General features: G+C 42.1%; 1 protein-coding gene across 1 annotated transcript in view; it reads left to right on the forward strand.

Annotated features, from left to right (window-relative positions):
• ssp3 (short spindle 3) overlaps positions 1–13,774 on the forward strand; it is a 169,674-nt gene extending 155,900 nt beyond the window's left edge. The window contains exons 12-14 of the mRNA XM_065232867.1: positions 3,731–3,895; positions 13,240–13,392; positions 13,566–13,774. Coding sequence (XP_065088939.1) covers positions 3,731–3,895; positions 13,240–13,392; positions 13,566–13,640 — 393 coding nt within the window. The 3' untranslated portion in view covers positions 13,641–13,774. The remainder of the gene's footprint in view (positions 1–3,730; positions 3,896–13,239; positions 13,393–13,565) is intronic.
• Positions 13,775–13,999: the final 225 nt, after the last annotated feature.

Below are 13,999 nucleotides of genomic sequence, written 5' to 3' on the forward strand. Positions count from 1 at the left end.
CTAATAGAAAGATAGGCAGAAAAAGTGTATCATGAAAAATGGTTGCATGCAGAGTGGCTTCCACTCACTTGCTATAGATGAGTGATTTTCGGAGTTTTGAATTTGTTAGATGTTCTAATGGAGATTTGTGCTGTTGGATGCGGGAGGAGATTGGAGGGCGGGTGTTTGACGCATAGAGCCTGTCAATTTCGCTTTCAGAGTGTCGCAGTCAGCGGTTTTATGATTCGTGAGCGCTCGCGATTCGTAGAATCGTTGATTGTGACTGCAAGTAGATTTGACGGGTTTTGTGTGTCGGACGCTTGCTTTTTGGTCTCTTCTTGTGTCTAACATGTGCATAGTATCATTATAACGTCTAATGGTTTTGAGATTCCTGGTGGCGTGAAATATATTTGTGAGAATATCTTTTTGAGATTTTAGCAGTCACGCTTTGTTTGTAGTTTATATTTTATTTATTTCATGTAATTATCGTAAATAATAGTTATTCAAAGCGCTGTGGATTATAAGATGCTCGATGACCCTCGAGGGATCGTTTTTGCTTACTGAGCAGAAAATCATGGGTGTAATCCCAAGCTCTTCCACAGCAAAATAAATCGCCACCTTCATTTGTATATTTGATATTGAACATTAACCTCGGAAACTATTTGCATATCAAGCGAAAACGTAGTCCTGTATTGTCGCGAAGCGTTATGGTTCTGAAATGCTCGATGACCCTGGAGGGATCGTTTTTGCTTACTGAGCAGAAAATCATGGGTTTAATCCCAAGCTCTCCGTCATGACTCTTAAAATTCATTATCACTAAACAAAATTAATATGTTCTTTCGATAGCCGGCTATCGAGAGATTAAATAAACAACAAATAAACAATACATACTTTTGGTTGCATCGCCAACTTGAGGTGAATCCTTACCGAATACCCTACCCAACCCTCCAACTCCGTAGCACTTATGAGGGTGTCGCTAAGTCGGTGGCTTCTCGTTGAGTAAGTACTACATTAACATTTCCTTCCCTATCCCTAGTTATGGTAAAGATGGGCGTGCCCGGGAATAACGACAGTCATGCTTCTGTTACTCTTGTTTAGATTGGAACCTCCCCAGCATTATTCCTGAAAGTAGTCTAACTGAGAATTTCAGAAGAGACGTGACTGTCGCTAGTATCCAATCTACGAAGTATATCATAACAACGCTAACGCTAACGCGTAACTTACATAATATAGATATTCCGTTCGAAACGGATTTATTTATTCAATCGGATTACTACGCGCATGCATCTACGCGCACACGTCACAGCATTTTTTCTATAAATATCAGTATCATAAAACAATAAACATTTTCTGACATCTAAAAACCCTCCAAATCTCTATAGGAGCCGTATTTACGGAGATAAATTGATTTAAAGATTTTCATACCCGCCAGCCTGAAAATAATGGGTTGGGACATTTTTATTTGTAAAAAATAATTGACACCTTAAAACCCTCCAAATCTCGAATAGAGCAGTATTTACGGAGATAAATTGAAAAATCTGGGCATAGCATTATCAGTATGATCAGCTCCAGACCCCAAAAAAATATTTGAGTTGGAGGATTTGAGAAAATCCTGGATTTGTACAGATTTTCAATATTCGTAAGCATTGAAATGTTCATAGTTTGAGTTTGCTATTAGGTATAGAAGATGAATTTATCTGATATCACTTATAAATTTTTCTTTTAAATCTTAACTCGATTGTAGTTTTTGGATGTCTATTGAATCTATTTAATTATCATATATATTATTTAAATTCGCCTATTGGATCTGTTATTGCTTGTAATAATTATTCCATATACTAAATATCAAATTTTAAAGATATTCACGAACAACATGCTCCCCGCTAGTAGCTAGTAGCTAGTATTTAAAACTTATTGATCAATACTTGCTCGAAAACGAATACATTTTTAATAAAAAAATTCTTTTTTGCACCTATAGGGTAAACGCTCCTATAGTAGCGGTACGTTAGAAGCGTTAGGTTCGTATAGTTGTGTATGGAGACTCAATATACAACTATAGGAACCTAACGCTTCTAACGTACGGCAACTATAGGAACGTTTACCCTATAGTGTTTTTAGAATAGTAGAATCCAATAAAAATAATTTCGTCTATTATAGGAACCAAGTTCAGCAACTACCACAACTTTTTTTTAAACTAGTTCGTTTATTTACTAGGCTCAGTCGTGTGTAACTACCACAACTATAAAAATGATGCCTATTACAGGATGACGAGCTTTATAATTTACTTAGTAATTTAACCATAAACCTGTAATTTTTCTGTAATGTATTATTGCAGAAACGTAAATACACTTATCAATCAAGGTGTTTATTTATTTTTATTTCCTTTTATTATTACCATCATTTCAACGCTGCATGGAACTCTTTCAGGGAAACGACAGGAAAATCAGGGTATACCAAGGAAATTATATTTCATTATTCAGTCGACATCCTGATAGTGTCATGCCTTGAAAAAAATGAATCGTGTAAAATGCCGTAAAAATGATCGCTATAATTCACTTGGATTTTTCCCTACAATTCTCACGAAGAACTACTAAAAATCTCTGTGAATTGTTTTATTGTGGATAGTTGTGGGATGCTCCAAATAAATAATAAGAGACGAAAAAAAAAGATTGAGTACAAAATATTCTTTTAAAAATAAATAGATTATTGCTGGTATTCTGGTTATAATCGTATAATTTTCCCATGTTATTTTAATAATTAACATCAATTGATGCAGCATTTCAAAAATTACCCATGCAAGTTGCTTTGAAAGCGATACTTCAGCGCATTTCATTTATGCAATTATAAGTTTATTGCATACATTTAGCTAGTTTCAATGATAGGTGCACACTCGCTGTATCTACTGCGCAATCTAACTAGGGGTTGTTCATAAACCACGTAGACACTTTATAGGGAGAGGGGGAGATGGGCGAGTGTCTACGGTCCATACAAATTTCCAAAACATTGTATGAACGATTGCCTACGCCGGGGGTCTAAACTCTCTCTAAAACGGTCTACGTAGTTCATTAACAGACCCTTTATAAAACACCACCTAGCACGCACTGCGCTGCCTTTCTTTGGTGCCCTTTTCTCGATAGATCGTCCCTCCCTAGAACCAGAAGCTATATGTTTTGCAAATATTTAGCCAACCACATGCTCCTCTCTGGATCCTATCTAAACAGCACGCTTCGCATCGGCGTCGTTTGTCGGGCTACCTTTTCGAGTCGCACATCAACTACGTCGTCGATGCCGTAACCTATCTCGTAACCGTAGAACCTATTCCGACCGGCAACGCTGATCCCCCTTCGTCATTGATTCAATTTAGATGAAAAGTTTGTTTAATCTTTCATTTATGAGTGTGTGGCAAAAATTAAGTGGAAAAATTTCGCTTCCATTAACGAACTTAGGTCGGAAGCCGCTGTCTGCTGACGAAATTGATGAAATGTTGGTTCTGGGAGATTCTGCGGAGTAACTTTTTGGCTCGGCAAATATGGCTCAGATGCTGCAAATTGATATTTGCACTCTTGTGGGGTTGTGTATCGATTAACTTCGATGGGATATTCCTCTCCTCTAGACTAGATCGTTTTCTTCGAGCACATATTTACTCTATCCGTTGCTCGTACGAAGTTTGAAATTGGATTTGTGTTGTTTGAAATGGATGTTCTCTAACCGAAGCCTAAAGTTGTTGCTCTTTTTTTTCTTTTTCTTCTAGGACGTGTTAGCAGAGGAAAATCTTTCGTTTAAGTTCCTGGACGTGGTCAGCATCCTACTACAGTACTGCGTGCCGAAATCGGAGGAGAAGGGTGAAACCCAGGCTGTGATAATCGACTTAATAGCAACGTTAGGTTTCTTCTGTGCCAATAATAAAATTAATCAGGTACGCTATTTCGGGCCCTTCCTCACGGGTCGGGTATTCATTAGTTCTAAGTATACGCTGAGTCAATCCAACGAGAAAATAAAGATCTGTGCGGAAAGATTCGTTGGAAGCGTCGACGCCATTTTTACGCTTTTCAAAATCTGCTCGGATAGATTGGTTACGATGGTGGAAAGGTTTTATGATGTTGTGGTCCGCCGAGGCACTCACCATTATGCCCCCAGGGGGAAGGAACAAACCGAAAATAACTGAGAACCAACCACAAAAAAGCTGCCCGGTTCCTTTTGTTGTTGCGAAGGCGCGCGCGTTTCTTTCTTCCCTTTTCTCAACCTCAGTCACTCGCTGCCGCCGCGCCGCCACCGATCTTCGTTTCCATTAGCTTTTACCGCGTGCCGCAATGATTTTCTGATCTAAATTACTTTTATGACTTGTGTATTCTCGTTAGTTTATGTTTTCCGCTTTCCCTTTCCCCGTGCATGTTTTGTTTTCTCCTCAGTTGGTTAAGAAGTCTGCTCGGGCGCTCATCATTTTTTGCAACGCGGCCATTTCGAAAAATGTTGAACTCTAAAAAACGGCAGCCTGGCGCTTGTTCTCCTTAGCCCAAGCCCCCTTTAGGCGGTCATATCTCTTATGTTGTGGTTTTTTATGTTCCCTTCTTCTTGGCGTTACTATCTCTGTTTTTACCAACTGCCGCAAACCGGAGGCCTCGCAGAACCGTATTCAACCGCAGAAAAGCACAGTCATATCGTCGTAACAAAACGTATCATTATCTGTAGTTTTGCTTCGATGCCATCTTCCGGCCTTTATGTGGAACGAAATCCTTCAGCCTTGAACCGCGTGTTGTCGTTGGTAGGAATGTTCATGTTTGGAACATTTGGTCGAGACTACTGTTAGTTGAGGGGTCAAAAATGTTAAACCTTATTTTTTTCAAGATAAGTACACCCAAACGATCAATCGATTCTCTTGCAGTTTTGTAAATAGGGTAGGTGAGCCAGTTTCGGCACTAGTTAGTATGCATATTTAGTTTTCAAATTTTATAAAATATAAGCTCTAAGTGTTGTGTGGCAACTAATACCATTTAATTGATGGTTTAATGTATTCTGAATTATAAAGCGGTTTAAAATCTGCTAATTTTGCATCAAAATAAACAAAATAATTGATTTCAAACTTCAAGCTCCAGTTCCCGTTTTGACATCAGTTGTTATTTATTGGTCTTAGAGGTGCTCCAGTTTTTGGCCGTTGTGATTATTTCAACGGAGCATTCTTCCATTGCTAATAGGTGCAACTGAATTACGCTGATTTGAAATGAATTCATCTAAGCTTTCTGTGAAGATTATTCCTCTCTTAAAGGTATAATATTCATATTGCCATAGGTTGGGCAGTCAAAACAATTTTTCATCAATAAAAATATAATTCTTCTAATAAAGGGTGATACGGTCAAAATTTGGTCAATGGAAAACGCGTGTAAATCGGTGAAATCGTTTATTTAAAAAAATCAAATTAAATTTCTTTTTCAAGTTCAATTAGTATAAAATTCAGGAAAAATATTCAGTTAGGCTTCCGCTTTTCCAAATCCGAATTGCCGGGCCTTACTCTTGACCCCTGCCATCAGATTTTGTACAGCCACCTTGTCCACCTTCTTCGCCGCAGAAAGCCAGTTTGCCTTGAACTGCTGCTCGCCCTTAGCAGTTTTTTTGGTCTTCTTTAGGTTCCGCTTGACAATAGCCCAGTATTTCTCAATTGGGCGGAGCTCTGGCGTGTTGGGAGGGTTCTTGTCATTGGGAACCACCTGCACGTTGTTGGCGGCGTACCACTCCATGGCCTTTTTAACGTAATGGCAAGATGCCAAATCCGGCCAAAACAGTACGGAACAACCGTGTTTCTTCAGGAAAGGCAGCAGACGTTTATTCAAACACTCTTTCACGTAAATTTCTTGGTTGACAGTCCCGGAAGCTATGAAAATGCTGCTTTTCAAGCCACAGGTACAGATGGCTTGCCAAACCAGATATTTCTTTGCGAACTTTGACAGTTTCATGTGCTTGAAAACATCTGCTACCTTTCCCCTTCCTTTTGCCGTATAAAACTCCTGTCCCGGAAGCTGCTTGTAGTCGGCTTTGACGTAGGTTTCGTGGTCCATTACCACGCAGTCAAACTTCGTCAGCATCGTCGTGTACAGCCTCCGGGATCGCGCTTTGGCCGTCGTATTTTGTTTATCATCGCGATTTGGAGTCACTACCTTCTTGTAAGTCGATAGTCCGGCTCGTTTTTTGGCTCGATGCACGGTTGTAGACGATACACCCAGCTTATTTGCGGCATCTCGGAGAGAGAGGTTAGGGTTTCGCTTGAAACTACCGGCAACTCTCTTTGTCGTCTCAGCGGCTTCCGGTTTTCGATTTCCCCCCGATCCAGACTTCCTGGCTGTCGACAAACGTTCCCCAAACACTTTAATTACATTTGTGACGGTTGATTTGGCAACTTTTAGCGATTTTGCCAACTTTGCGTGCGAGTAGCTCGGATTTTCGCGATGCGCGAGCAAAATTTTGATACGCTGCTCTTCTTGCTTGGACGGCATTTTGACAACTGAAGAGTGAATTCCAAAATCAAAATAGGAGCAACATTCTACACACACACACCTTCAAAATGAGGGGTGTTCAGGTTTTTTAAATGCAAAATTGAAAGAAATACGTCAAGTTGATATTGACCAAATTTTGACCGTATCACCCTTTATAATAATAATTCAATAATTCTCTTATTAAATCTCAGAAGTTTGTAGAAGTTCATGGATGTTCTGAGATCTTGGTAGAATTAGAATAGCTTATGGAATGTTTTTGAATTAAGAAGAAGGCATACTTTATTTCACTGGTTGGCGTAGCCTGGGCAATGTTGTCAATCCGACGAGTGAGGAGGTGCGACGCGAACACTGGCGCGGTAACCATAGCACGGTGATAGAGGAAATGCTTCGCCAACCCGAGCGTCTGTTCACCATGGAGGTGCGGCTCAAACAGCGTCTGACTGGCATCCAGCGGCTGAATAAGAAATGCTCTTCCCCGGAAGCTACACCTAAGATGGCAGCCCCATCACGGCGGATAGGAGACCTTAGGCCAACCACCTACTGTCTCTGAAACCTTTACAATTGTTACAGAAACCAACAGAGAAAGACATCGAACTGATATAACGGCAACGACTTTTAGCGCAAAACAACGGACACGAATTGGATCATGGAATGTATTGACGTTAGCCCAGCAGAGTAAACTGGCACAACTCGCCAACGAGGCGCGACGCATGAAGCTAGAAATCCTGGGACTGAGTGAAGTTCGTTGGCCAAACTTTGGAGAACACAAACTGCCGTCGGGACAGGTACTACTATACTCTGGTATTCGAAGTGAAAACGCTCCCCGCCATCGTGGAGTTGGTCTCCTACTTAGCGTCCAGGCAAGTGCTGGGCTCATCAAGTGGGAGCCTGTTAATGAGAGGATAATCGTTGCCAGATTTAGAACACACCTTACCATAATCCAATGTTATGCGCCAACCGATGCTGCCGAGCTTCAGGACAAGGAGAATTTTTACAGTCAACTGAATGCCGTCGTGGATAAGGTTCCAAAGGGTGACATCAAGATCTACACTGGCGACTTCAATGCGAAGATCGGCTCCGACAACACGGACTATGAGCGTGTCATGGGACGCCATGGTCTCGGCGAAATGAGCGAGAACGGTGAGCTGTTTGCAGTATTTTGTGGCAATAACGACATGGTGATCGGGGGCTTGCTCTTCCCCATCGGCCAGTGCACAAAGGTAAAGGTCTTTTGTTGAAGAACTTGAGACTCGAGCTGCGGACGTTCCAGAAGGTGGCAGCGTAGAAGAACAATGGACGGCCATCAAGAATGCCTTTATAGAAACAAGCGAGAACAACTTGGGTGAGCTGCGCACCCAGAGGAAAGAGTGGATCACAGATGAAACCTGGCGGAAGATTGAGGAGCGTAGAGAAGCAAAAGCCGTGATAGAGCGGGCGAGAACCAGAGGAGCCAAGAACGAAGCCCGTCAACGGTACTCGGCTCTAGAGAAGGAAGTCAAGCGCTCTTGCAGACGGGACAAGCGAGCGTGGGTGAACTCCCTGGCCGACGAAGGGGAGAAAGCCGCAAACACTGGCGATATACGCCTCCTCTACGATATCTCACGACGCCTGAGTGGAGCAAGGATGAACCCGAGGATGCCAGTGAAGGACACGACTGGACAATTGCTTACCGACCCCACTGACCAGCTGAAACGCTGGTTTGAGCACTTCGAACAACTTCTTCAAGTTTCGACGGCCAACCAGCCATCAACATCTCGGCATGATCCGCCTAGGGTGCGGCGCATCACTCGCGTCAATTCCGAGGCCCCATCACTGCAGGAGATTGAAGCAGCTATCCGAAGCATGAAATCCAACAAGGCTCCAGGGGACGATCGCATATCAGCAGAGATGCTCAAAGCTGACCCCATGCTATCCGCACAAATGTTGCATCAACTATTCTGTAATATCTGGGACACCGCGACTTTTCCGGCCGACTGGATGCAGGGCATCTTAGTGAAGGTCCCAAAGAAGGGGGATCTGACTGTGTGCGACTATTGGCGAGGCATCATGTTACTGTGTATTGTTCTCAAAGTTCTGTGCAAAGTTATCCTGAATCGGATACAGGAGAAGATCGACGCGACTCTCCGACGGCAGCAGGCAGGATTCCGTGCCGGAAGATCTTGTGTGGACCATATTGTCACGCTCCGGATCATCCTGGAGCAGGTCAATGAATTCCAAGAGTCCCTTTATTTGGTATTCATTGACTACGAAAAAGCTTTCGACAGTCTCAATCACGAGAATCTGTGGGGCGCCCTGAGACGCAAGGGAGTCCCGGATAAAATCGTCAACCTCATCGAAGCGCAGTATGAGGCTTTCACGTGCAAAGTTCTGCATAACGGAGCCTTGTCCGACCCTATCCGGGTAGTCGCTGGTGTGAGACAAGGATGTATACTATCACCGCTACTGTTTCTCATCGTAATCGACGAGATCATGGTAGGTGCAATTGACCGTGTACCGAACCGTGGGCTGCTTTGGCAGCCTATCACCATGGAGCATCTCAACGACTTCGATTTGGCTGATGATGGTGCTCTACTAGCACAACGGCGCTCTGATATGCAGAGTAAGCTCAATGACCTAGCCGAACGCTCCTCTGCGGCGGGTCTCACCATCAACGTCAACAAGACCAAATCGTGGGATATCAACACGGGCAACCCTTCCAACTTTACGGTAGCGGGGCAAGCAGTGGAGAAGGTCGAAAGTTTCCAATATCTTGGCAGCCAAATAGCGTCGGACGGCGGGACTAAGAGCGACATAGGTGCACGAATCAAGAAGGCTAGGGCTGCCTTTGCGAGTTTACGAAACGTATGGAGATCCAGCCAGATAAGTCAACGCACCAAAATCCGAATTTTCAACTCGAACGTGAAATCTGTGTTGTTATACTCCAGCGAGACGTGGTGTGTATCAACGGAGAACACTCAAAAGCTGCAGGTCTTCATCAACCGATGCCTGCGGTATATAATTCGTGCCTGGTGGCTTCACAACTGGATCTCGAATGCCGAGCTCCATCGTCAATGTCATCAGAAGCCGATAGCAACAGAAATTCGAGAGCGAAAGTGGAGGTGGGTCGGCCACACACTTCGACGGGGCGGAAACGAAATTTGCAAGCAAGCGCTGGATTGGAATCCGGCAGGACATCGCAGCAGAGGCAGACCCAGGGGCTCATGGCGGCGGAGCCTCAATAAGGAAATTAAGCAAGTCAATAGGAATCTGCCCTGGGCCCAGGTCAAAGCAAAAGCGAGCAGCCGCCCAGGATGGAAGTCTTTCACGTTGGCCCTTTACACCGCTGGTGGTGCACAGGACCCTTAAGTAAGTAACACTTTATTTCATATGCGTTCACAATTGCTTCACGATTATTGAAAAAACAGTGATGTGAATTGTAGAAAACACTTAACGACTCAGGATTTTTAAAGAATTTGACAGATTTTTGTTGCTTCAATTTATCTTAAACTTTTATGTTAAATTTCCTGATCATCGGGACAGTAAAAAGTTCCCAAATCTCTCAGGAAGTTCCCGAATCTAAGTCTGTGAAATTCTAATAAGTTTGCTGATCTTCTTTGATATTGTTCTTCTAAGTTTTATTTTTTCAAAGCTCTCTTAATTTGGTAAATATTTGAGAACATCCATAAACTTCTACAAACTTCATAGACCCAGAACCTTTTATACGAAATTTCCTGAACTTACTTGATACTAGGATCCCAAAACATTCAGGAAGATCCCACATAAAACCCTGAAGCTATAAAGTTGCAGAATTTCTTTGATATTCCTTGAGCTTTTATTAAATTCCCTGAACTTTTCCGAAGTTCGCTGAGGTTTTATGAAGTTGACTGCACTTCTACAAAGTTCCCTGAAGTTTTAAGAATGTAGCTGATAGTCTACATGTACGGAATTACTTGAACTATTTCAAGTTCATTACCCAAGTCCATCCAAAGTGCTCTGAAGTTAAAAGAAGGTCCCGAAACTAATGATGTTTCCTAAAACTAAACACATAGGGCAAATGGATGTAATGTCAGCCTAAATGCTCCTAATTTGAGCCCATGCATAAATTCAGCAATCGACTAAATGTTCAATAGAGACCAAAAATATCCATTAGTATCGTCCCAATGACGCGTTCAACTAGATAAAACTGGTAAATAGCATATTTCTAGCGATGGGCCCAATCTTAGATTCATAGGCCAACATTAGAGCCATTTCTCCTACATAAATTAAGGATAAGTAAGATAAGAGTTGACTTTTCATATGCAATTATAACCAGTAGTTTGTACAGTACAGTTTTTTAAGGTAAAATGAAAAACAGGATTTTTTAAATCCGATTTTTGTTACTCAGTGCGTGAAGTTGACAATTACAAAGTTGAAAGGAAATGCTTCACTAATATCAACATGAGTGGGGTGGTGCAGTGGTAAGCGTGATTGCCTCTCACCCCAAAAGCCTGGGTTCAATCCCAGTCGGCGCTGCCGGGATTTAAAGCCGTACGTCCCCGGCTCATATGGTAGGGTTAAGGTGTGGGAGCTGCCTCTCTGGTGTTGGTAGCATTGGTGCTCAGCATGGAAAACAAGATCGACGAAATACAAATCAAGGGAAAAAAGTTCTCTTAACTTCTACACAATTAGTTTTGCAACATTTCATGCACTTCTAAGAAGTTCACTACAGTTCCACGAAGTTCGCCGAGCTTCTACAAAGTTCGATGAACTCCTGTAAATTTGCTGATAGTTTCAAGGACTTTTGCATAGTTCCCTGAACTCCTACGAAGTTTTATCAGGTTCTTCGAAGTTTCCTGAAGATCTATGAAGTTCTTTTACAAAATTCTTTGAAATCAAACGATATGCCCTCGTCTTCTAAGAAGGCCCTTAAACTTCCGCAAAGACTCATTTTTTTTATAAATCTGATATATTGAACACCTTCCACTGAACGAAACTTTCATAAGTAGCGGTGATGGCTTGTGAAGACATTTCGTTGATCTCGTTGAACATTTTTTTAAATACACCGGGCATCCCTAAGAGTGCTAGACTTTTCTAGCGAACACGTTGAAATGGTAAGGGTGACTGCTTTCTCACCCCAGTGCAGTGGATCTGTGTTCAATCCCAGCCGAGGTTTCTGGCACTTTCGGAGGTGAAGTATCTCTGGTAGCGTCTTTCTTCGGAAGTGAAGCAAGGCCATAGGACTCTAGGAAGGCAAGTGCACACCTGAATCCTATATATCGAATCCATTATCACATGGGCATCACTTACCTTTTGAAGGCAGACGTGACCAGAGATTTTCCGCTCAGGAAAAGTCTCAACAATCTCGACTGGCATTGAACCCAGACAAATTGGGGTGAGAGACAGTCACGCTTATCATTCTACCACTGACGCTACCCGAGCAAAGTCGGTTAACAAAATGAAAGCAAATCGATATTAAAGTGTGCAGTTCCTATCATAATGAAAACTCATTTTGATTTCAATTGTCGCGACAGAAGTCTGATATCATATTGTGCTATCATTATGCAGTCAAGACTTTTTAAATCAAAGCAACTTAACTTGAAGTTCTGCTGTTAATTTCTTGTTTAAAATTTGATTTTAGTTCATCTGTCGTTGAACTAACGATTATTGTTTATTTGTTTTGTTTAACACATTTTAGGTCATTCGTGACTAGCCCGAGGTGACATTTGAGCTCAAGTCTTTCAGCGTGAGAAGCATGGATGCTAAGCATTTACGACAGGCCCGTATTCTGTCAAACATTATGAATGCAAAATCAGTAATCAAATTGATTTCATTGAAAGCAGAATTAGTTTTCCGTTTGATTCAACAGTGTAAAATTTTGCTCTCATTTTTGCTGTGTTAACCGTTAAGTCAACCAAAGTGAGATCAAATGGAGTATTCAAATTAAGTTACATCATAACAGCAAATTCTGATTTCAATTTGATCTCTAACTTTGCTCGGGTACCGAACCTTTTGGACTGTGGCTCATTCCGGGGTGTCGACCGTACCGCGTAGAGAAATTTGCAATTCTTCCTTAGTTGTGAAATTCGGTCATCCAAATGCACCATTTGCTGGAAGATGTTCCAAAACGATAGAAAATACAGTTTCCACTATAGCGGCCTTACTGAAAATAAGCAAGACGGGAAGATTCATTCTCTGTTTAGATGTTGCAGGATGATAAATAATTTAAAATTTACAAGAAAATATTTTGATACTTTTTCACTTGAAAACTGCCAATTACTTCGGATGGGATAAATATAGAGCACAGCAAACAATGGAAAACATACAACCCCTTTCCTTGCTTTGCGCTCTTCGGTTCACTGAGCTATGTTCTTTTCTGCCGACAGACAGATCATCAAACTTCTTCAGCCGGCTAAGAAAAAGTGGGCTGAGTTTGATGTCTTGATGGTCGAACAGTTTGTGATGATTTCTGCTGGTTTGTTTTGTTCCCGTGGCCTTCGAACAACGGCGGAGCAGTTGTTCAATGGCGGCAGCCAGCAATTCAAGCCTCAGCTAGCAACAACTTTTTTCGACGATGATTTGCAAATCAAGAAACAGACGCTGATTTTTTTTTTGTTATGAGTTTGCGAAAATTTCAAGTGAGCTGAAAGTGTGGTAGATTGTAGAGCACAAATACCGTTCGGTGTTGTCCTGTAATTTTCTTGGAGCCGCGATGAGTTGTCTGCTGATTTGCAGTCATCTTAGAGATTCGACAGAGTTATTGAGAACTTTTATTAAATTCCAAAATATCCTCACCATTTCTTGCTTCATCTACTTTCAGGATCTGCTCACCTCGGATCAATCATCAGTGATAATCAAGAGCCTGACCAAGCTCCCCAAGCAGTTCGATATGGTCATCTATCCGACGCTGGTTACCGTCATCTACGAGAATTCCGAAGCCAAAGCCATACTGAGCAAAGATTTCGACATCGTGGTAAGTCCTCGTATACTAAGATCGTTTCACTGTCGATCAATTTTACGACAATATTCATCAACTGCGATCGCCGGTCGGTCGGAACATAATCGCAAAATTGCTAATGAAGATCTTAATGTTTGCTGTGCTTATTTGTTCTTTTTCTTTCGTCCCATCTCTCAATCTGTGAGCAGTTACTGGAGGAGTATAGCAAATCGGATCTGGCGAAAAAGAACAGGATTGTGTCACTGCTGACTAAGGCGGAGTAATTCTGGTATTTTTTTGGTGCTAGGTCAGGTCAGACCTGCGTTAATGTAACCACAGCGGCGCGCAGACAACATACCAGATCCAGAAGAGAGCAAGCACAGATAGTCCGTCAAAAGCAATAAATAAGGGAACATGCATAAATGACGTATTATTTTAGGGGGAGGGGGGGAGGTTTCACAAGTTGTGACGTGCCATGTATTAGGTATAGCAAAATACGCTACTGGGTCTAAGATTGGTCAACATGCTACGTCATTTATGGAAGGTCCCTAATGAGAATGAAGCGGAATCAATAAAAATGCGACATAAAAGCGCAGTGATTAAAGTCAGCAATAATGTCGTCTCTTTTGCTGCATGTCCAAGC

Source organism: Ochlerotatus camptorhynchus, unplaced genomic scaffold (assembly GCF_037179485.1).
Source record: "Ochlerotatus camptorhynchus isolate MF236.1 unplaced genomic scaffold, CSIRO-AGI_Acam_v1.1 ptg000379l, whole genome shotgun sequence".
Taxonomy (NCBI): domain Eukaryota; kingdom Metazoa; phylum Arthropoda; class Insecta; order Diptera; family Culicidae; genus Ochlerotatus; species Ochlerotatus camptorhynchus.